At 39.2% G+C, this 25,079-nt stretch overlaps 1 protein-coding gene across 1 annotated transcript in view; it reads right to left on the reverse strand.

Annotated features, from left to right (window-relative positions):
• LOC146797518 (inter-alpha-trypsin inhibitor heavy chain H4-like) overlaps positions 1-25,079 on the reverse strand; it is a 548,934-nt gene that overhangs the window by 107,594 nt on the left and 416,261 nt on the right. The window contains exon 22 of the mRNA XM_085627617.1: positions 1,651-1,761. Within this exon, the coding sequence (XP_085483743.1) occupies positions 1,651-1,761 (111 nt within the window). The remainder of the gene's footprint in view (positions 1-1,650; positions 1,762-25,079) is intronic.

The raw sequence follows: 25,079 nt of genomic DNA on the forward strand, positions 1-25,079 counted from the left end.
TACATGGATCTGTTTCATACTCTATTAGCAGATAACACTATCACAATTCACCAATCTGATAATAATACTCAACTCTGCATGGAAAGCTCATCAACTTTAGATATCCAAGACCTCAAACACTGCTTGCACATCATCCAGACATGGATGTCCAGCACCTACCTGAAGCTCAACCCAACCATGAGAGATTTCCTTTTATTTGCCAAGAACAACAATTAAGGTAAATTACATACCTGACTCAATGACATGAACCTTGAGGGCTTCAAATATAAACTTTCATTGAATGCATTTAACTTGGAGTTACCCTGAAAATCAACTTCACCCTCAAGAAACACATTGCCAAAACCCTAAGATGGCCTCATACCAGCCCTCTCTTCTAAAGAAAGTCAAACAGTTTCTTCCAGAAAGCAACTTAATAACTGATGTTCAAGCCCTCATAATCGTGAATCTGGAAAGTGAGAGTTCCATACTCCTTGGCCTCGCAGACTCTACATGAGCACACATTAGGAGCAGCTTTTCTCATCCAGGACCGGAAGAAATATGATAAGGTCACCACCACCCTGGTGGAACTCCACTGGCTACCCTTGGCAACCCACACCATCTTCAAAACCAGCTGCACCATTTTAAAGGTCATTGTGACCAGCACCTCACTTATCCTGAAGACAAGTTTGCCATCTCTAGTGGTTCTCAGCCCGTCCACAGGACACTATCAGAGTGCAGAATAAGAAGCATAAAAAAGCAAAAAGCAAGACAGAAGACCTTTCCTTGTATGTTTCCAGGAACAGGAACATCATCTCAGTATCTATCAGGACCACACCAACACTGCTCCAATTTAGGAAAGAGTTGAAGATTCACCTCTTTAAAAGAACTTTACATCACAATGCATTAACCATCTGCAATCCATTGTAGATCGTTAATGCATTGTGTAAAAACAATTCAAAGAGTCATATTCCTCTTTCTATGTGTACTGAAGAGTGCAGTACATGATGAAAGAGGAAGTAATGAGGAAAAATAAAGAAATTTCTCTTTGCCAGACAGCTGTTGTAAAGGCACACCATTTTGTAGCAAACCCAGGTTTACAAATCTTTGCTCCCACCATGTAGTGCCTACCAATGCAATGTAATGCTATGTGCAGCCTTGTGTTGTGTTGTATTTACAACAACTCGCAAAGCCATGAACGGTGACATTGCACAGCTTGGTAATTGCTCAAATGTAGTTTGCATCAGGGCTGCACCACAAAACTGATGCAACACCAAAGTATAATCATTGTAAACTGGGCACTACTAACTAGGAAATTTGACACATACTTCTAGTACATAAACATGATTAGAATCAGGGATCATGAAAGTGACTTGGAAATGCACACTCTCTATTGAAAATTGATTTAATGAGTAAAGAGATGAAAAAATTGATCAGTTTATCACATGAGTTCCGATATGTACAGACAATGATTCCGCTGATGAACTTGCACTTACAGTGAATAAAAGCCGAATGCAAATGTCTGTGTAGACTTTATTTACCTGAGTGTAGTCCCTACATTTCAATTTTTGTCAAAATAAACCTTGAAATATCAAAAGCATCTATTCTACAATAGACAGAAAGTAACGGTACTTCTACATGCTTTTAGGCACACTATAAAAGAAGTCTTCTTACCTGTGTTTGGGTCAGCAACTAAGATCACTGGGTCGTCAAGTTCCCCAATAACATTCAGACAAATTAAATCACTTTGGGTTGGAAGCTGCACAATAAAATCTGGATAGTCAACTGTTTGAAAGAAAGTTGAATGTTAGTACTTCATTGCCGATGCATGTTGCAAGTACAGGCAAAATAATTTATAACTATACTACCAGTGATGGCTGTCACCCGCATTAGACACATTTATTTAATCTACAGATAACTACCCCGGGATAAAAGTTTATTTACTCCGCCGAAATGTATGTCATTATCGAATTTCGCATTATGCAATATATGTGAACTGTACCATAAATTTCGTATTACCTTTTTTGCTAGAATCAGTTGCCTTTTGGTATCTTGTGAGACTTTTTTATGTGAAGTGCTTACTCATGTGACATACTGGCAAACAACATTTCACAATAAATGTGTAATTTCACAACACTGTTTGGGAATGTCATTAAATTTCAGCCCAAAAATATGAGATTTCACACGTACATACACATAATTGCTCTGATTGCTGCTGAGGAAAAGATTAAGGGCCAGATGTACAACACATTTTAACAGTTGCAAACAGCACATTGTGTGTTTTTGACCCATAAAATGCATTTTCTATGTACAAACCCTATTTTGCGTGTCCGTAACCTATTACCGACTCGCAAAATAGGGTTTGCGAGCCGCTATTAGGAAGGTGCGTGGCAAGGGCATCCTCCTAATAGTGAGTCACAGAGGAATGTACAATTGATTTGTGACCGGAATGTGGTTGCAAAACAATCACAGTTTACCACCTACTTCAAGTTGGTGGTAGGCCAGTTACAAACGGGAAGGGATCCACAGGGGACCCCTTCCCATTTGTAAATGGTAGCAAAACAACATTTTTAACAGTAGGCAGTGGTCCTACGGACCACTCCCTACCCTTTAAAAATGAAACAGAAATGATTCATTTTTTTTTTAAAAATGCATTCCCATTTTCATATAAGGAAATGGGCTGCATTTCAACAAAATGAAAGTTGCCTTATTAAACAGCAAACACGTACATGTTAGTATATTATCCCCAGTAGGACACCATCCCTGTGCTATTGCCCATTGCCAGTGTGTCACAAATTGCGACCCATTTGGGAATTACTAATGTGTTTTGGACACATTAGTACATTTCATTTTCCGAGTCTCTAATTGCAAAAAATTACAATTATGAACTCTCTAAATGAAATGTTCGTACATCTGACCCCAGATGAGTAAAATATGTTAGACTTGCAAATTATGACATTGACCTTGGAGATGATAAAATCCCTATTATATCAGTCATGAGGAACCGTGCATTTTACAGCTCAAGTTGGCTGCAATTTTCATGAGTCACAGGTTCCTTAATAAAGGTATCTAAAATAATCAAACATTTTACTCAATTCAATTTTCAATTGAGTAGTTCATTTTCTGTTCACAATACCATCTCCTTTTTCAACATATTTGGTTGATAGATTATCATTAATGAGTTTTAGAAATGTAATTTCCTTCATCAGGATGATATCCCTATTTTCAATCCATGTAATTCCTTACCCAAAAGCAGCCAAACAAACATTATCTTCTTCCATCTTTATCAAGAGGAACACTGAGCAATTGAAAATTAAAACGACATTCAATTACTGAAAAACATACAATTTGGAATTGTAATTAGAGGAGAATGAAACAAACTGGGTGTTTATTTGTGCCGGCAGGTAGTAATAGCCTTTCTAAACCCTGACAACATGGTCCTGAATGTTTTGTTTACAAAGTTTGTCATCTCGGCAGCTAGCCTGTTCAGCCAGCAGGGGGTATAAAAAAGTAGTCTGCGGTTAATCTATATTGTATGCTATTTTTGAGTAGTTCTACTTTTAGAGAGAAAATTACTGATAAATAATCATTTGCACTTTACTGCAAAGTACAAGAAGTACATTTGTTGTTAAAAGACTTGCACCATCACTTTACCCAAAAGGTCCCAACTGTATTAATGAAGAGCATCTGAAGACTATTTTTGGGTAATTCAATTTTTTAAGAGAATTTTTAAGAGAAAGTTATTCACAAAAATCAGTTGCACCTTACTGTAAAGTACAAGAAGTATATTTGTTGTTAAAAGGCTTGCACTAGCACTTTACCGAAACCATATCAACCGTATCAATGAAGAGCATCTGAATGTTTTTAAACATTTAGCCTATACAATGAAACTTATGTTAACCTTCTCGAATTATTACTATTTATTGAAGATGAATGAATTTCTTTTTATTAAACTGTATGTGCTATGTCTGATTATCCGGTTAAAAATCTTGAAAAGGTTTGTGGAAACAACCATAAACAATAAAGATATTGTTACCTTAGATTAATATTTTAATTGAATAAAATAAGCAATTATATTGGAAAAACGAAATAAGTCTGTTGACTCCTTTCATTGTAGTGCTGTTTGATTGAAATACTAACGTTTTTCTTTTTGGTTAAAACCATAAGTCTCACCGTGAAAGGATTATGGACATATAGACGATCTTTATATACTTTATGAAATTTACAGTGCACAAATTTAATCTAATTGATTTTGTAATATTTTGCAATCTAAACACCTGCAATGGTGCTGATTTGATGTATTAGCTTTACATGATTGACATCCTTTATGAGCTACTAAGAGCTACTAGTGACACTGGTTTTCTCGTCTATTGGCATACGGATCTGTGACTTGGTTTGTCAACCAGAGTAACACTGACAGCTCTGTTGTTCATGCATTCCTACATGGATCACCTCAAATTTCTGTTCTCTATAGCGACTGCCATTCCTGGAGTCCCTTAAGTCCACATAACCATTACCAAAACGGATTCAATGATCTTGCCTGTATAGCGGCATTAGCTGTGGCAATACATATTAAAAAAAACCTTCACCTGTTACAAAATTACTAAGGGACTGATTTAGACCTTGGTGGATGGGATACTCTGTCACAAATATCCTGATTATCCCATCCTCCTTAATACAAATGCATTATATCCTATGGCACTTGTAACATAGTGAATGGGATATTCATCACATTTGTGACGGAGTATCCCATCTACCCAGATCTAAACCAGGCCCTAAAGTAACTTCAGACGGATCTCCCTCTTAGCATTTCTCTCCAAACATTTCTAAATGGAAATAACCCAGTAAATCTCTACTTTTGTTGAGACTGATGATCTTCCCCATGCCATGTCCGTGAGCTTCCAACCCCTGCATTGGGACAGGGGAACCTCTGTTTTCCATATGGTAATTGGAAAGTACTTAGATCAGTTTGGGAAAGCAGCACTGATTTTACTTAATTTAAGTACTCCCATTGTTTGTCATTTTTGCACAGGTCTGGTCTCCAAGACAAAGATTTTTGATGGCATACCTTTGCTATTCCGGAAGGCACCTCTCTAAGGGCCTTATTAGGATGCGGTGCTTGGATCAGCCACCAGCAGTGCAGCGGTGCCGCACCGCCAATTAGGATGCGACCGCCACCCTGGCAGTCGCATTCCGCATCATTAACATTGCGGCAGGTGCTGCTGCAGCCCAATGCCAATAACGCATGCTGTGCATCGCCATGCACAACGTGACAGGCACCATGCGGTGCCTGCCACCTTGTGCATGGCAATGAAGGGGGTACCATAGGTACCCCCCAAGTGCAAACCCCACCCCCCCCGGGGGCTGCAACGGGCTCCCAAAGCAATTCCGGCCAGCCATCGCTGCCATGGAAAGGCCTTGTCTGCCCATCAACATAATATGGTTGGCAGTGCCTGGAAGTCACCGCCACCATGTTATGCCCCAGGTCCGCCCGCCCGGCAATTGTAACGATTGCCAACCAGCGGAAAAGTGGCAGATGGACTTTCCGTCTGCCTCAGTACCCCCTGCCATGCTAATGTGGTGGGGGTAAATCATGTTGTGATGGTGGGCGGATCGCCATCATAATGACCCCCTTAGTTTCACTCTTTTTTTATCTGCATTTAGCCTCTCTGGCCTCGTTCATGCACTCAGTTGGCTTCTCCCACTCATATGCCAATGACACCGAAATCATAATTTAGTTCAATGATGATCTAGGAAAACCTCAAAGAATATTTCAATTCTGGTCATCGGCAGCTACCACCTGGATGGAAACCAATCACTTAGAACTTACAAATGACAAAATCACTTGCGTAATCATAGGAGGGTTCTTCTCAAGTGAACCAACTATCTGTGCTCTATTTTTGACCAGTCGCTATAATGTTCAGAGCAAGTCAATCCTGTATCATGTTCTTGCTTTTACAATGTTAAGATATAGACTGTAAGATTAGCCTTCTGCCCACTCCTAAGTATCAGCTCTTTTGTTGGGATTCCAATTGCTTGCTGTTGCTTAGCACTCAATCTTTAAGACATAATGAATATGCCATTATACCACAAGGAAAGGAATCTCTATTCATTCAGCAGCAGCACATTATGCCATAAATACCTTCTAAAGCTTTTCACTTAGGTAAAGCTACTATTTATTATTTCCTGGTTGCAATACAGTGGAACTCTTTACTTCCCCACCTTTGCTTCAAGTCTATCAATCTCAGCTTCTAAAAACATTTTAAACTGTGCTTATTTTTCCATAACCCATGTGCTATGATTGTGCGATAGCCCTAACGTTTATGCCTGGATGCCCTGTTATGGTCACAGGGTGCTTTTTTATTAGTAGTTTCTCTTCATTCATTCATTCAAATTTAAACATACAGACAAATACAGTCAGTCAGTCAAAAGCTTTAATATCAGCTGAAAACCATAAAAGCACATATATACAATAATTGAAATACAAACATAACAATATACAACAATGCTGGACGCTCAAAATACAGACATTACTCCTAGAATGGCTTAAAATAGAATATTAAAAACGTAATAAAATCCTATAACTATTAAAATAGAAAAATAGGTCAATCCCAGCGCTGGATAATGTTAAGGGTACCTTCTTAATTACAACAATTACAGTGGCTCAATTCGGACAATTTAACTTTTTTTAATTTTCCCGCCTTTTGCGCACCACATAGAGAAGAGGTATCTGGAGGTAGAAAACACAATCAAGGGGGTAGTCTCATATTTTAAAATTTGAAATACCTCCCTATAATCTCTGAGACCCCTAGTCTTACATAGTGGGACGATCCATTTAGCTCTGGCCATAGAGTAGAAAGGGCAGAAGAGCAGAACATGCTGATCCGTCTCCTCTCCACTTTCACACCCAGGACAAGAGCTCGGTACATGGGGAGCATTAGACCACTTGATTGTCACAGCCCGCACTGGAAGTATTCCATGTCTAAATTGAACATATAACTTCTTTGCCAGTAAGGGCTGGATATCGTCCAGTAGTTTCTCAAATAAATAGTTTTCCTTGACCTCCAGAAATCTATTGGTCAGCCTACCCAAAAAAGGATTTGATGTTATAAGAACCATTCGATATTGCTTGAGTGCGGCGACCAACGACCTCTTGGTGGTCAGGGCGCAAGTTTCCTCGGGGAAAAGCCACATGTCTTCCCTACCCAATGCATAACAGAGCTGCTTAACGCGTTTTAGCCAGGGGATTTTTCCCAGACCCCTTATGGTTAAAAAATCCCTTAGGTCCTCCCTAAAACTCAGAAGCTCTGGGGTAGACCAGATTCGCCTCCAGTACAGCAAAGGGCGATTTGAGGTGATCTCCTGTATGGGGGCCAAACCTAGATCTAACCGTAAAGGGATCAGGGGTGTGCTCTGGGGAAGTCTCAATAGGCGCCTGATGAAACAATTCTCAGTAGAAGAAAGGGAGGTGGCGCTGACATGGCCCCATAGCTCTACTCCATAGAACGCTCCACCTCTCGCCTGTGCTTTATAAATTTCCACTGGCGGACCCAAGGATTTAAATGAACACTCATTATAAACCATTATAAAGGAGCAAAATGCCTCCAGTGTTCGCTGAATACCCATAAGGGATTTTGATAACAAAAGGGTATCATCAGCGTACATCAGGGCTGGTATCTTGCGGGCTGCTTAACTAGGAGAATCCAGATCCCTTGCTCCCATTAGATGTTCGATCAAACCGTTAAGGAACAAGGAAAAGAGCGTAGGGGCCAGCACGCACCCCTGCCTCACACCCCTTTCCACCGCAAAGGGAGCCGAAAGCTCCCCCGTTCCTCCCATACCTCACCCTTGCAAAAGTGCCTTGGTGCAGACGTTTGAACAAATGGCACAGATATACCGGAGCGCCCATCTCTAACAGTAACGCCCAGAGCTTATCCCTCTGTACCAAGTCAAATGCAGATCGAAGATCCACAAAGATCAAGTAAAGACTACCAGCCCCCATGGTCACCGTCTTCCAGTAGACCAGCTGGAGTCTGAACAATTGATCGATTGTGGAAACCTTGGCACGAAAGCCCGCTTGAAGGGAGGTTAGGATGTGATGTTCGTCCATCCAGCACTGCAACCTTGATAATAAAAGGCGGGCAAACAGTTTCTGCAAAGTGTTGATGAGGCTAATAGGGCGGTAATTAGCCGGGTCGAGTGGGGAAGCCTTCTTATGGATAGGAATGATTTCTGCACCCCGCCAGGTTGGGGGGATCTCCATGCCATGTAAAATGGCATTAAAGTAAAGCAGAATATAGGGAACCCAAACCTCCTGTTCACTCAAAAATAGATCTCCAGGTATCCTATCCAAACCGGGAGCCTTCCCGGAAGAGAGACTTCTAAGGGCCGCCTGGATTTCGAGGATAGTGCAAGGTTGATAATCAGAATCCTTTACATCCGATAGCACTAAAGCAGATGTATCCTTCATTGGTGAAGCTTCGTCTACAAGAGATGCGGTGTCCATGTGGGTGAAGAGAGGCTTAAAGTGGGCAATCCAAACCTCCTCACTCAGGTTAGGTATTATAGCGGACGACCCCTCTACCGAGCCTGATCTAACTAGGTTCCAGAAGGCCCTATAATTGCGTCCTTACAGGGCTTCTTTTATGCTATCCCATCTCAAGGCCTCCCATTCTGACTTGGACTCCAAGATTATACATTTATAGGTGTGTCTAGCCCCTCTAATACTCGACAGAGAACCTGTTTTAACCTCCCTTACAAGAGCACGTTTAGCCGCCCTACAGTTACTGTTAAACCATTGGGTCTGGATGTTTGCCCGTGGCTTCTTGTTCGTTGTAGTATAAAAATAATCAGCCAGGGTAGAGGAAAGGTTGGAATGGATATACTCAAGCTCCTGGAAATAGGAAAGATCATAATTATCAACCGGGAGTTCGAAGGCCTCTGCTAGAGAGCTAGCAACATGTTGATATAACTCAGTTATTTTATCAGGAGATAGCACAAACTTAACCCACCTAATGCGTCTGCCCCCCGCCACTTTGATTAGATTCGAGTCGGCGAAAGTCTCCAACACCCCCAGTTCATGTTGGCGTCCCAATGTATGTTTTAATTCTAGTGAAAAAAGATTATGGTCACTATCTACCCTATTAATTACAGTGAAGGCCCTCATTTGGGACCAAAATTCCACATTGACCATAATATAGTCGATGGTTGTGCTTTTCCCCACTCTATTATAGGTGCTCTTCCCAGGGGCATCAGGAGGGAGTCTACCATTACAGGCTCTGAGGAAGTGAGTTACTAAAAGCTTATTGATCTGGAGAGCCAGAGGCGTTAGGCGCTTTGCCGAATGCATAGAACACTCCTGAATGTGCCAAATGGCGTCCTCATCTAAAGTTACAGAGGGGATCCCGACCAAGGGCTCAAATTGGCAATTAAAGTCACCCCCGATAATTCTGTGTGACGGTGATGGGAACATAAAAAGAAGTTCGGCAAGAGCCTCTAGCATAGATAACCCCAACCGTTGGGGAATAGGGCGCAAATAAATATTAATAACCACCACCGACAAACCATCCAAGTATTTAAGTACAATGCAGAGAATGTCCGGAGAGTTAGAATCTATTACTTTGACTGAACACCCCAAATGTGTGGCTACCCAAATACACAATCCCCCCGAAGGTCGTCCCCTGGGTCCCTGCACAGCCGGGATGTGAAATGTTGCATAGCCTACTCTTAAGGGGGCAGTCAACAGCCAAATTTCTTGGAACAAACACAAATCATATTTGTTCACCAACTCACCCCAGTCTGGATTAGATAACTTAGAACCTAGCCCTGCTACGTTCCAGGACCCAATTAAAGATCTCTGAAATTCAGCTCTTGCGGGCCTAGGTATAGTGGATTCGAGCACATTAAAAGAGGGAGATCCTATATGGGTCTCCTGCTCCGATCCGTCTCCTAAAAGGCTGATGTTTGAGCTTGAGGATGATGAGTTTGTTGTCATTCCAACTTGCTTAGCCCCAAAAGCCCGCTGGGGTTGGCACTCTTCAGCTCTTCCACCCTCCACCACAGGAAAAACGCCCCCCGTCGATAAGATAGTCAAGCCACGTTATTCAAAACACTAAAGGTGTTAGCTACAGATATGTTGTATTCTAATTCCTGTGGGCCATGATGGAGATAAGTTGGTACAAGCCCACCCAGTACTAAATCCTGTGAGTAAAAATACCCCAAGTGGAGAGGATTGATTGGTCCCGGATTACACGGGCCTCCCCACTCAAGAATGTGATTGACCACTCCAGGATCCCTGAAATTAACAATCACACAATCCCCTCCAATATCCTTGGGTTTGGTCCCCAGCCAGCTAACTCTTCTAGCAAATAGAATTTCCCCCTGGCCCGATCTCATTAATGGTCTGTGTCTGTTCAGCCAAAAAATAATTTTGTTCTTCAACTCAGGGAATGATTCACCTCGCTCACCTGACAACAAAGGAACTCCTGTTAAAACCGGTTCAGTGACTAAATATCGAGGGACAAAATATCGACTATACAAAAAATCGACACTAAAATATCGAGGGACAGAATATCGACTCCCTATCTACAAACAGGTAAGTACTAAAATATCGATTCCAAAATATAGACTGTCAAAATATAGTTAGCCAAAATATCGAATTTTTTAAATGTATTAAAAATAATATAAAATTAATTAAATATTAAAAACAATTAAATAAAACATACATAATATAATATAAAATAGCTTAAAATGTAAACATAATGTAAGTAATTTAAAAAAGTCGAGATTTTGTTGGATACTGAGAGAGTAAAAATTACTATTCCCACTCCAGTGAGTGCAACAGTAGGGAAAGCGTTGGATAGCGTAGGGGTAAAAATTACTATTCCCACTCCAGTGAGTGCAACAGTAGGGAAAACGTTGGATAGCGTAGGGGTAAAAATTACTATTCCCACTCCAGATAGTGCAACAGTAGGGAAAGCGTTGGATAGCGTAGAGGTAAAAATTACTATTCCCACTCCAGTGAGTGCAACAGTAGGGAAAACGTTGGATAGCGTAGGGGTAAAAATTACTATTCCCACTCCAGAGAGTGCAACAGTAGGGAAAGCGTTGGATAGCGTAGGGGTAAAAATTAGTATTCCCACTCCAGTGAGTGCAACAGTAGGGAAAACGTTGGATAGCGTAGGGGTAAAAATTACTGTTCCCACTCCAGAGAGTGCAACAGTAGGAAAAGCGTTGGATAGCGTAGGTGGAAAAAATTACTATTCCCACTCCAGTGAGTGCAACAGTAGGGAAAACGTTGGATAGCGTAGGGGTAAAAATTACTATTCCCACTCCAGAGAGTGCAACAGTAGGGAAAATGTTGGATAGCGTAGAGGTAAAAATTACTATTCCCACTCCAGTGAGTGCAACAGTAGGGAAAACGTTGGATAGCGTAGGGGTAAAAATTACTATTCCCACTCCAGAGAGTGCAACAGTAGGGAAAGCGTTGGATAGCGTAGAGGTAAAAATTACTATTCCCACTCCAGAGAGTGCAACAGTAGGGAAAGCGTTGGATAGCGTAGAGGTAAAAATTACTATTCCCACTCCTGAGAGTGCAAAAGTAGGGAAAGTAATGATTTAAATTAAATATAAGATGACATTAATTATCAATACTGATAAAAAGTTAATTAAAAATAATTACCAATTAATAACAATTAATTACCATTTAAAAATATTAATTATCAATTGATAAAAATGTAATACCAATTAATAAAAATTAATTACCAATTACAAATTAATTATCAATTATCAATACACATAAATAAAAAATTAATTATTTACTTTATTACAATTAATTTACTTCCCACCCAATTCCCCTACAAACCCACAACCCACTCCTATTAATAACAAATACAATTAACATAATTATCAATTAATCAATTAATATAAATTATTTACCAATTAATAAAAATAAATTACCAATTAATAATTAATTATCAATTAATTAATTATCAAAACATATAAATATAATTAACATTTAATTAACCATAATTAAATTACTTCCCACCCTATTCCCCTATAAACCCACAACCCGCTACGGAATTAAATTACGCAATAATTAAATTACATAACATTCATTTGTTTAAATAAATTAAACATACATTACAACAATAATACATCATTTTAACACATATACTACCATACATAACACAAAAAAAAATTCGATATTATGGTAATCTATATTTTAAAATTCGATATTATGGTATTCGATATTTTTAAGGTCTATATTTTGGTAATCTATATTTTTAAGGTCTATATTTTGGTAATCGATATTTTGTACCCCAATTTCGATATTCTGACCTCTCTATATTTTGTAGAGTCGATATTCTGTCCACTCTATATTTTAACTTCGATATTCTGGGCAGTCGATATTTTGGAATCGATATTTTGGGTGTTTACCGTTAAAACCACCACATACGGAGAGGCCTCAGGTGGTAACTGGGGGCAGGGTGGAAGTTGTAGCAATCCATTACCGGATTCCTTCAGTGCAGGGTTTTGAGGAACCAGGCCCCGGTCCGCCCGCTGCTTACTAATGACTTTAAGAGCAGGAGGTGGGTTCCGGGGGTTGAGCTAGCTGTAGCTGGGTGCACCCTGGGTGTGAGAACAGGACCAGGCACGGTAGTGTCAGCGGTTCGTTTGCACATATTTATTGGAACCAATCCCTGGGCCGGGTTGTCTAGTCGAGAACCAACATTTAGGCTATGGCCTTGTGTGGCCTGCTTGATATTACCTGGGACCACTTTCGCAGTAGCATTCCCAGTTGGAATAGGTAGCTGTTCTCCTCCTCCACTTTTGTTATTGTTTATCAGTGAAACTACTTTATCAATTCTACTCATAAAAATTTTAAAGTGAGAATTGATAAGTTGTTCCAATTGGGCTTGGAAATCAATTAGTAAATGAGTAGCCCATACTGGAGGTGCTAAAATGGAGAAGGGGGGGGCCTGACTCTGCCTCCAGAGCATCTGAGGTAATTATTGTGCTCTCAGAAGGCTTTTTGGGTAATTTCGGCCTCTTAGTTCTAGAGCGAGGTTTTGATGCCTTTGTCGCTATCTGAGGAACTAAAGGCGATGCAGGATTAATAGGAGAGCTAGCATCTAAAACAGTCTGCGCACATGGAAGCTCAACATAAGAGGACACTAGCATCAAGTCCGGAGAATTGTCAATGAGTGTAGATGTGTTCCCGGTTGGCAAGGAGGGAAGCAAACCAGGTGTAAGTGAGAGACGTCTTTCAGTATTCTCTATAGCCGATGCAACCACTCCTATTGTTTTTGTAACATTTTATCAATGGCCGTTAAACTCGGAACTGGAGTAGTTGAGCCTGCTTTTTGCCTTGTAAAAGGACGAGAGTTTGAGGGATTGGTGGGATTGGTTTTGCCCATAGTACTCAATGTGGGGATCTTAAAAATGTATGGTAACATAGGCTCAAATTAACAGTTCCAGGTCAATTGAATAAAAAGTAAAAAATAGTCACTGAAAAATAATAAGGTCCCAATAGACAATTCCAATAAACAATATAATAATATCACTTTAGAGCAAGGCTTTGGCTGAATGATAACGTAGTTACCACAGCGATGAAATCCAGTCCAGTCACTACTCGTCCAGCCAAGAGGGGTAGACCTGCCCGGCCACCATCGGCCCCTGACGGCCACAGACGGCCCGCCCTTTGCCCGGCCTTAGCCCGGCGACCACCCGCGCGTGTCCCACGATGCGGAAAGCTGAGGATAAATAAAGGGCCTGGCAGGTGAGGTGGGTGGGGCTGCCGGAATGCTCCGCGGCCCCCACTGGTTCCTGGGTTCTGGAATCCTCAATTGGAAGCCCACAGCAGTTCTCAAGACAGCGCAGCGTCCCCCGTGAAGCGGGAGGCGCAAGGAGTAGATGTAGCCCCACAGGTGAGGTGGAAGGGGCTGCCGGAATGCTCCGCGGCCCCCGCTGGTTCCTGGGTTCTGGAGTCCTCAATTGGCCGCCCACAGCAGTTCTCAAGACAGCGCAGCATCTCCTGCAAAGCAGGAGGCGCAAGGAGTAGATGTAGCCTCTGAGGTGAGGTGGAAGGGGCTGCCGGAATGCTCCGCGGCCCCCACTGGTTCCTGGGTTCTGGAGTCCTCAATTCGCCGCCCACAGCAGTTCTCAAGACAGCGCAGCATCTCCCGCGAAGCGGGAGGTGCAAGGAGTAGATGTAGCCCCGCAAGTGAGGTGGGAGGGGCTGCCGGAATGCTCCACGGACCCCGCCGGTTCCTGGGTTCTGGAATCCTCAATTGGCCGCCCACAGCAGTTCTCAAGACAGCGCAGCATCTCCCGCAAAGCGGGAGGCGCAAGGAGTAGATGTAGCCCTGCAGGTGAGGTTGAAGGGGCTGCCGGAATGCTCCACAGCCCCCGCTGGTTCCTGGGTTCTGGAGTCCTCAATTGGCCGCCCACAGCAGTTCTCAAGACAAATACATATAATAGGTGATATTAAGGATTGATGATGCAGCTGGAAAGACCAGAAATCACCACTTCAGGGCTCATAACTTCGAGCACAATGGAGTAAACAGCTTCATCTGAGATAAAAACAGAACCACATGGGGAACATTTGCCCTCTTTCTCACAATTGTTGCCAAGATTCAGTAACTAGAAGTCATTATCGGAAAAACAATAGGAGCCAATGTGATGTGAAATCCCAGTGAGTGAATGTAATCATAAAGTGTGAACAAACTGTGGCTTTGGATCAAGACTCTGAGGACAGTCCAGGAAAGAAGAGCAGTATACAACAATGCTGAGAAGATGGAGTGTCTGGTCAAAAGGTAGATTCATTTTATGATGAGAAAGCCCTACTAAATCAATTGGCATGACATTCGCAATTTCCTAAATGTTACTGACAGACAAGAATGTTAATCTGGTTTCTGCCTAGAACCTGATCCAATGATCTATCTTTGCCACAAATTCCTTCTGATACAAATATAAGCAAGTTCTCATCGATGGTTAGCTCCATTTCACCAGGAAACAAAGCCTGAGACATTCAACATGGAGTCACCTGCACTTTCCAATATCTCATCACCTTCGAAAAAGTCTCATAATCATGATAAAAAGTAAAAAAGCATAACCTTTTACAATCCTCCAGTCTTGCTGTATAGCATCCACTGCCCATGCTTCCATATCCAGCATCTAACTACAATACATTGCTATCTGTCCAATAACCTGCTTTGTAATAATTCCAATGGTTCCCAAATCTTTTGGAACTTGCTGAAACAGCAAGCACTGGAATCCTTCAAATGTCTTGAATTCCAATGCATCTCATCCCCCCCCCTTGATAAATACTATGCTGCCACAGTAATCTTATGATTCAAATAAAAAAAAAACTCTATTCCTTTTGCCAACTGTGGTTTATGTACCATACTGCAGTCTCACGGAATATCTTCAGCGCTAATAACCCATCCTTAATCCAAACAATTTTTGGGGACTCTTCTAATCTAACCATCTTCCTCCTATTTTTGGGTGATGCAGACTAGCTCCCCATCTCTGTTTATTTACACTTGTCTCTAACATATACTTTATCACCATTTCAAAAATAGCTCAAACATAACACCTCTTACCTCCTCTGAAAATCACATGTTGTCGTCATACCACAAAACTCTCCTTAAACCATTTTCTGTTAGTCTGTGAAGTGTCCTGTAATAATGCAGCCCAGGATAAAACACCTGATTTGATGAAGTTAGGAACCCAATTATCATTGCCAAAGCTCTTAAGGATTCCACTTCTCTCTTCAGAGTTTGATTGAATGGCTACCTTCATCATCGTTACTGTGTCTCCAGGAAACTTTATATAAGCCAAGAAAGTATTCATTTGAAAACCCAAAATATTTACTTTCCATCATTGATCTCTCCAAATTGATTATGAAACCTAGATTCCCATAGAAGGTCCTCACAATAACAAAAAAAAACCCTAAATCCTACCTGTAGTCTTGAGGCATAATTAAAATATTGTCCCAATAAATGGTCTCTCTGAAAAAAACCATGACTGGGTACAACATCTTTGTAAAACATCAAGGTACTTACAAAACACAAAATGGTAAACACATAACTTGTTCAATCAGCATCTCCAACTGAACTAAAGATAAGCCTGATTTTTCATCGGCATTGGGACCGTTAAATATGAGTCTTTTAGGTCCATCTTCGGAAGTCAACCTGCTTGCTCTAAAATGTCCCTCAACAGATGAACTCCTCGATGTTGAAGTGTCTGTAAATGAAAACAAACTGTTCACATTGTGCAGATTTATCACCGGTGGCCATCCCTTGACCTTTGTATTGTATAAAAATATAGTAAGCATGAACACTCCCTCTCTCTTACAAGCACACTTTATGGCACCATTACTTTACCTCGATTTCCACCTTCTTTCCTTGGTCTTTTGTCAAATACTACTCTTTCAGTTTTCTGATCTGAAATGGTTCCTACATAAATTCCACTCTGAAAACCTTTACTGTTTCTTGAACTCATAAATCCAATTTAATCTTATTTGATTCCTTGTAATAGTTCAATTACCCTGCTGATACCTTTCTCTGGGAGCAACCAATACCATTCCCCATGACCATAAGATCCAGTTTATGTGTAAATTAAATCACAACAGTAAACAAATGCATCATACCACCATTCTCTTAATAAATCTATATGAACATCTAACTATTTTTATTTGATCTATACTGTTATATGAACAAATGTGAAAAATGACCCTATTAAACATCCTCTTAATAAATCTATATCAACCTCTTCTAATTTTAATTTGGCCTATTCTGTCATATGAAAACATATGAAACATTGACCCTATTAAATTGAGTAAATTAACCTGCCATTATTGTAGCTAATGCTGTAAATCTTTCCTAGGACCTCTGCCTAATTTAAACAGAAAGGTTATTCACACTGCAGCTAAATTTGAAGTTACACGAGCTTTCACTTTGGTCACCAGTCTTGAGCAGTCTACCCTCACTACTCCTCTGCCCTAAGCACATAAAGGCTTCTAATTCATTTATTAATTGAGTCTCCTATATCATCGCAGGCCACTATCCAGCACTATGAGGATCCCTAAACCTTGAGGCTCTAAACATCCCTTCTTCCTATGATCAATAAAACCCCTTTCTTTGTAGAGCCTTGAAAACCCTCTTTGAATGTATCAGCATCACAACCATCATAGTCAACATCTAAAATATATTCACTATTCTTTGTGCCCTTTTTAACAATCAAAAGATCAAACTGATCCTCCTCAACAGGAGAAACCTAATCTATTTAAGTGCTGCAAAGGACAACATTCTCCTGAATGCAGTTTTGAACAACATTTTTTTTTTTTTTCTTGTTCTGGGTGCTACATCCTTTCTCCTCTTCTTATCATGTATGGAATTTTAGATTTGTTTTTGCTACAAATGACTCCCGCTTGGGCACCCATTTTATACTCTTTCATCTTCACTACCTCATCATTATCGGAAAGGGACCAGCAACCAGGCCAGAGAGTGCCTCTTTGGTAACCTTGCCTATACTGTCTCCCTCAATGTGTTCTTCATCTCTATTTGAATAAATTTACTTCTCACTTCTTGTTAAACGAACGTGTTTAATGGTGCCCCTAGTGACTCATCCTGCTTTGACATGTTTCCTCCTTAAAATGAAAGACAATTCAGGCAAGTATAAAATAATCAGCCTTTTATGATAGTCCACACAGCTTAGCAGCTGTCCAACTGTCACTACACGTTATTCCAAATAGTTGCTATACTGTTCCGAAGTTGCAACCATGTTTCATGTAACCTATGCAATAATGTTCAGAAGCTGATATTCCAAACGCAATCCTGAATTGCAAGACTCAGGCAGCTTGGCTGACATTGGTGAACCTGCGCATTAAAGTAGGTGCCCTGCAGTTCAAGTGAGTTCATGAATTCCCACGGAAGTACCATGTGCACAAATGTTGACCGAAAGCATCCACTGCTTCTCACTGGCTACAAGTCCTATTGTATAACTGCTAGTTTTCTGGGTGAGAGACATCAACATTAAAAATACTTTGGTACCTGGTCCCGTGTTCGAGCTCACCACTTTTACATCTAGCCTAGTAAATGCCCACAATCAAAGAACAGTGGGAAGTACTCTACTTCACCATACTACATAGTTAGGGCAAATATCACTGGGCACCTTTCTATAGTCTGAGACAAACGAAGCATAAAATTTGGATGAGGGCAATCCTAATTGTGGATCCTTTGTAAGAGGAAGAAGGGACAAATTGTTTACTATGTATGGAATACAAGCAAGGCGGATTTGTCAAGGATATGGACTCATTCTCACATTAATTACAGTGACAAGGAGGAAAGTGAATTGTTAATTATTGGTAAGAACACTAATGACGAGATAATATCACATAATGTTTCAAATCAGAAATATAGTGAAAATATGAGTTTGAAATCTGCTCTTATCATTTTTGGTTGATCTTTGCGTAGGTGCAGGAACTGAAAACATTACATTGCATTTAAAGAAAAACAACAGACTTTAGTCTTTGTTGCATTATAGTCATGGAAAATCTAAGTACATCACTCCAAAATGATACTTTGATATATTTTCTACAATTGGATAGCAATGCAGTTAAAAGGCATCTTTGCAAATGTTACAAAGAATGTGATATGTTTCCTATCCTTCCTGCAACTGTTATTTTGTAAAATATTGGAATGAACACTATTCCTTCTTGGAGTGAACGGTTGCCATTAGTAAAAATATGGGAATGAATACTATTCCCTCTGGGAGTGAACGGTTGCCATTAGTGGATAATATATTCTTTTTGTGTGAAGATGCTTTATTGAAGGACTAAGCAAACACATGAAAACAGTAACAAAAATAATAGGATATAATAGAGATTAAACACTAATAGTGCATGTCATATATATTATAAAAAACAATATTTGCAATCCTATATGAATCAATACCAAACTAGTTAATAGTGAATAAAATACATATGAAAAAAAGGAAATAATTCAATAAAAAACAGGAAATAAGTATCAAAAAAGAGAAAAAAGGAAGATATATACTAGAGTATGAAATGCATATATTTAGAGGGCTGATAAAGACAACTTGTAAGTAATCAACTGTAATAAATGTATATACTAATGATAACACATATTGTAAACAGTACCTACTAATACAATATGATTATAAAATGTTATGATGAAAAATACAGAAAATAAATCAAGGGTTTTTGTAACTTCTTCAGCAGCTATATCAATCCATTTGCTACAAAAGCTAGATGTGGTAAAGAATGCTGCTATTGTGAACCACGCCTGTTCTTTCTTAAAGGTTAAGACACTAAGATGTCTTAAGACACTAAGAAGAATGTACACTCTATCTAATCTACGAGTAAAACATTGCATGACAGCAAACTCTAAAAGTAACATTTACAGCATTTTTCCAATTAGAGGCAAATTGAAGAAATGTCACAGCAAGTAAAGATCTACTAGCTTAGCAGAATGGTGTGAAGTGCCCCAACTAGGGAAATTACTACCTAAAAATATATGAGATAATAATAAATGAATATTAACATGAGAATTGATATTAATATGTATTCTAACTTAGCTCCATCTATGGATACATGTCAGCAAGCGTAACAACATATGTTTTAAACCACTATACTGATACATACTATACTGATACACTATACATGACCAACAATTATCTTCTGACAAAGTTTCATTTTCATTAATGATTCAGGTGTTAAAAATAATCTATTTTACACAAAATATAGAGTCTGCGTAGTTTTATAAGCTCTAGATGATTTATGTATTTTGTTCCATATTGTATTGCAACAAAGTAAAGGCCAGGCAATGTGTAAATCTTCTTCCAATTTCAATCCAATAGTGGAATTAAATCTGACTTCATCAGGACAAATATCTTTTTACATTAAAGATGCCTTAGAGTGAGTTTCTAACAAAGACATCGTCTTATTCTCATAAAGGCATAGCATGTTCACATTTAATACCTGTAAAATATAGCTAGAAATATTTTAAATAAGTAGATAATATTTCTCTATCTATGAATTTAGGAAATCAAAAAAAGAGATTGAGATACAGAAAAGGGTATTTTCTTTCCATTAATTAATAACTGATGAGACATTTAAGGCCTCTGTCTCAAGATTACCAAAATAGGATTTTAGATTTTAGTGTAATAATTTTGTTGTCCCATAAATGAGAATTGATTAAATTAGTTTTCTGCATATGTTAAGGAAAGAAAAAGGTGCCAACAGTTTATATGATTGTGAAACAACAGGTATATTAAGCAAGGAGGTTTTGGCTGATAATGATAGAAACTCCTCAAGAGAGGAAGACAAAATGAACAAGTTCTTTTAGTGACCATAAAGGTTAGAAAAATCTTCGTTAAAAGTCATCTTTATTTAGTTTCAGACATGAGAGGTCTCATCTAGTTTTTTTATTACGGCATAAAAAATCAACAAAACAGATTCTCAGTGCTCATTAGTGGACAATGTTGCTTGATCCATAAAACATGTTCACAAAAAGTTCTGAAATGAAGAAAGCCTCTGCAGTACAATGTATTGTCCTACATTAATTACAGTAATAACCAATTGTAAATCTAATCAATTATCAGTGTTAAGCTGATTTTGCTAAAGTGATTAATATCGTCCGGACAATTTTTATGTCAACTGCTATTTTCAAGGAAAATTCTTCATTGGATGTTCAAATATGAGTATTTGGTCTCATCTGTTACAAATGCACTGTTTTATATTTGACCGTTGACCATGTATCACACTGGTAAAGTGGCTCCTGATCTCCTCTGAGCCTTAATGGTGAACGACACTTGTCTACACTTTGATTAGTCTGTCAAAAAATGGCCCTCATTCCAGAGTTACCAGATAAGTCAGCATTACAACAACAGCAGGAAAATGGCACACCCAATGCCCTTCGAACTCCAGACATTTTATCACATTAAAGATGATGATATATTGAGGTGGGGCAGAGGTTACTGTAGGGATTAAGTAAAACTGATCACCAGAGTAGTTCTTTATTTCTCAGGTACTGATTAAGTACAACTCACAAGCCATGGTATTCACTCACATTACAGATCTACATAGTATTAGTAAATCAGGGTGCAGAAATACCGCTTTCGTGTTCTCAGCCCAGTTGAATGACTGCCTTTGTCCAGCGATACATCACTATTAGGAATGAGCAGAATAGCACTCTTGGTGACCTCGCTCAATCTATGTTAAACATAAAAAATCTTGTAGTTCTATTTTATCTAGGAACATAAATGAACTTACAAAATCACGAAAAGGGTATTAAGTATGTAGGAAGTGGTGACGCTCAGCAAGTGTACGTATAAGGTGTGTAGCTGGATGAGTAAATATGGTGTTAAACAGGAAGGGGAGACCCTTATAACCCCTTAATGTGTGTAGGACTCAACCCTACAACAGAAACAGTACAAAATGATCCTGTGCACACATATACATTAAAACATATAGATACTGTGGTGGCGAAAACAAGAAAAACTAAAGTCTTCAGTGGTGCTAGATGTTCTTTATTCCTTTTGGAAACGCAACCAGCCGACACATGTTTCGTCGGGGAAGTAATCCCAGAACTCTTCAGGGCTGGGAAAGATACAAATATTTGTAATGAATACAAAAACATCTTGAGAAGTCACAGTAACCAGAGAGAACAACCATCTATGTTACCTGCAGCGTGGTATCATAAATATTCATGGAAACCCCAACAAAAGAGAATACCATCAAGAAGGTGGTGTGTAGGGTTGAAACTATACAGAAAAATAACGTCATCAAAAAGTCCAATGATAGACCGAATCAACCAAAGGTAGAGTGCAAGGTTGAGACATTCCAGAAGGTAAGTACTTATTATCATATGGATCAAGAGATGAATCAAATCAACCATGTGAATGAATTAGGCTTGAAAAGATTGTAGACATGTCATGCTAAGAAGAAAGAAATAGGAATTCAGATAACAGTGACTCCGTGCTCTGTATAAGAAGAAGAATCCCAATAGCTCAAATAGTAAGGTGATGATCAGAGAAATGATCATGCAAGTGTAAGAAAAAATAGAGAAAAAGAGAGTTCGAGAACAAGGAGGGTCGAGGATGTAATAGAGAAAAAGGGGGGGAGGGGAAAAAGGAGGAAGGGATAAAAAAAGAGAGTGAAGACCGTGAAACAGAAATGAAGGTACCTGAAGCTAGTAGCGTGGACGTAATGAGTGACTGAAAAAAGGAATAGAGAATAAAAAGAGGTAAATAAAATGCAATGAATGTATGGGAGAAGAGGTCAAAAGATGAACAGACGTAAACTTCTGTGGCGCAGAGTCTGAGAAGATAATCTTACCCCAAAGCCGGTGATAATTCCAACCTGGCTTGGTACGTGACAAACACAGTAGAAGCAATGGAATGGGAGTAAAAGGTAAATCACATGAAAGTAAGGCAATCTACGAGAAAAACAGAGGGAATCCAAAAGCAAAATTAGAACTTGTAGTTGCAAATAGCAGAGACACCAAGCGAAAAGCAGTAATACAACTAAAGAAGAGTGGAGTCGTGGTACCCTTACCGGAGAACCGGTGAAGTATTTCAAAGCGGCAATCAGTATATAGCATCGAACAGTAACTCGGATATCAGTGGATGGGCTACAGATAATAAAAATAGTAACCGTTATTAGAACGAAAAAAATATGTATGTAAGAGACATAAAGGAAGCATCTTATTCTATTAGCATGCAACAGGCTATATCTCACCTTGATTATAAAAGCGTAACAAAAGGTGCCGCAACGCGAGGAGGAATATCAATTCGAATGGCAGTGTATCTCTAAAACGGATGTATGACGTTACAACGCATACTTTTACAACGCATGCACTTACAACGCAATTTTTACAACGCAACATCCACTACAACGCTTTCCATTACATCGCATGACACTACAACGCATTTTAAAAAACTACCTTTACAACGCATACCATTACAACGCATAATGTTACATTGCATTTAAGGTAAGTATTGGATAGTATAGGGGTAAAAATTACTATTCTTACTCCAGGGGGTGCAACAGTAGGGTAAGTGTTGGATAGTATAGGGGTAAAAATTACTATTCTTACTCCAGGGGGTGCAACAGTAGGGTAGGTGTTGGATAGTATAGGGGTAACAATTACTATTCTAACTCCAGGGGGTGCAACAGTAGGGTAAGTGTTGGATAGTATAGGGGTAAAAATTACTATTCTAACTCCAGGGGGTGCAACAGTAGGGTAAGTGTTGGATAGTATAGGGGTAAAAATTACTATTCTAACTCCAGGGGGTGCAACAGTAGGGTAAGTGTTGGATAGTGTAGGGGTTAAAAATTACTATTCTAACTCCAGGGGGTGCAACAGTAGGGTAAGTGTTGGATAGTGTAGTGTTTAAAAATTAATATTCTAACTCCAATGGTATGCATTGTAATGGTATGCGTTGTAATGGTATGCGTTGTAATGCCTGCGTTGTAGTGACATGCGATGTAGTGTCTGCGTTGTAATGATATGCGTTGTAATGGTATGCGTTGTAGTGTCATGTGTTGTAAAGGATGTTCCGTTGTAATGCCTGCGTTGTAAGTGTAGTGCGATGTAATAGTTGCGTTGTAAAGGTTGTTTCCCGGACATTGCATGTACACATTTTGTACCTGTAAAATATAGCTAGAAATATTTTAATTGAGTAGATAATATTTCTCTACCTAGTATTTTAGATAATGAAAAAAAGAGATTTAGATACAGAAAAGGGTATTTTCTTTCCATTAATTAATCAATGATTAGTCCATTTAAGGCCTCTGTCTCAAGATTTCCCAAAATTGATTTTAGATTTCAGTGTAATAATGTTGTTGTACCATAAATGAGAATTCATTAAATTAGTTTTCTGCTTATGCTAAGGAAACAAAATGTGCCAACATTTTATATGATTGTGAAACGACAGGTATGTTAAGCTAGGAAGTTTTGGCTGAAAATGAGAGAAACTCCTCAAGAGAGGAAGACAAAACAAACAAGTTCTTTTAGTGAGCCATAAAGGTTAGAAAAATCTTCATTAAAAGTAATCTTTATTTAGTTTCAGACATGAGAGGTCTCAACTAGAGTTTTTACTACGGCATAAAAACCCAAAAAAACAGATTCTATTTGTTCATTAGTAGATAATGTTGTTTGATGCATAAAACATGTTCACAAAAAGTTCTGAAATGAAGAAAGCCTCTGCAGTATAATGTATTGTCATACACTAATTACAGTAATAACCAATTGTAAATTTGATCAATCAGTGTACAGCTGATTTTTACTAAAGTGATTAATATCTTCACGACAATTTTTACGTGAACTGCTATTTTTGAGGAAAATACTTCATTGGATGTATAAATACGAATATTTGGTCTCATCTGTTACAAATGCACTGTTTTCTATTTGACCTTTGACCATGTATCACACTGGCAAAGTGGCTGCTGATGTCCTCTGAGTTTTAATGGTGAACCACGCTTGTCTACACTTTGAACAGTCTGTCACACTATGACCCTCATTCCAGAGTTACCAGCCAAGTCAGGATTACAACAAAAGCAGGAACATGGCACACCCAATGCCCTTCGAACTCCAGACATTTTAGCACACTAAAAATGATGATATATGGAGGTGGGGCAGAGGATACTGTAGGGATTGAATAAAACTGATCACCAGAGTATTTCTTTATTTCTCAGGTACTGATTAAGTAAAACTCACAATGCCATGGTATTCACTCACAGAAATACCACTTTGGTGTTCTCAGCCCAGCTGAATGACTGCCTTTGGCCAGCGATTCATCACTATTAGGAATGAGCAGAATAGCACTCTTGGTGACCTCGCTCAATCTATGTTAAACAGAAAAAATCTTCTAGTTCTATTTTATCATGGAACATAAATGAACTTTGTTTGTCACTGTTTTGTTTTGCCATTTACCATACTGCCATTCCGTGATCTTCACAATATTGAGGTTGTTCTACGGCTAAGAATAATGCAGGTAATTTGCCATCTGTTAAACCCTCATACTTTTACCTGTCCTTGTGGTTGCATTTTGACCTTAGCCAGGATCTACAGCTT

The sequence above is a fragment of the Triturus cristatus genome, chromosome 9, assembly GCF_964204655.1.
Source record: "Triturus cristatus chromosome 9, aTriCri1.1, whole genome shotgun sequence".
Lineage (NCBI taxonomy): Eukaryota > Metazoa > Chordata > Amphibia > Caudata > Salamandridae > Triturus > Triturus cristatus.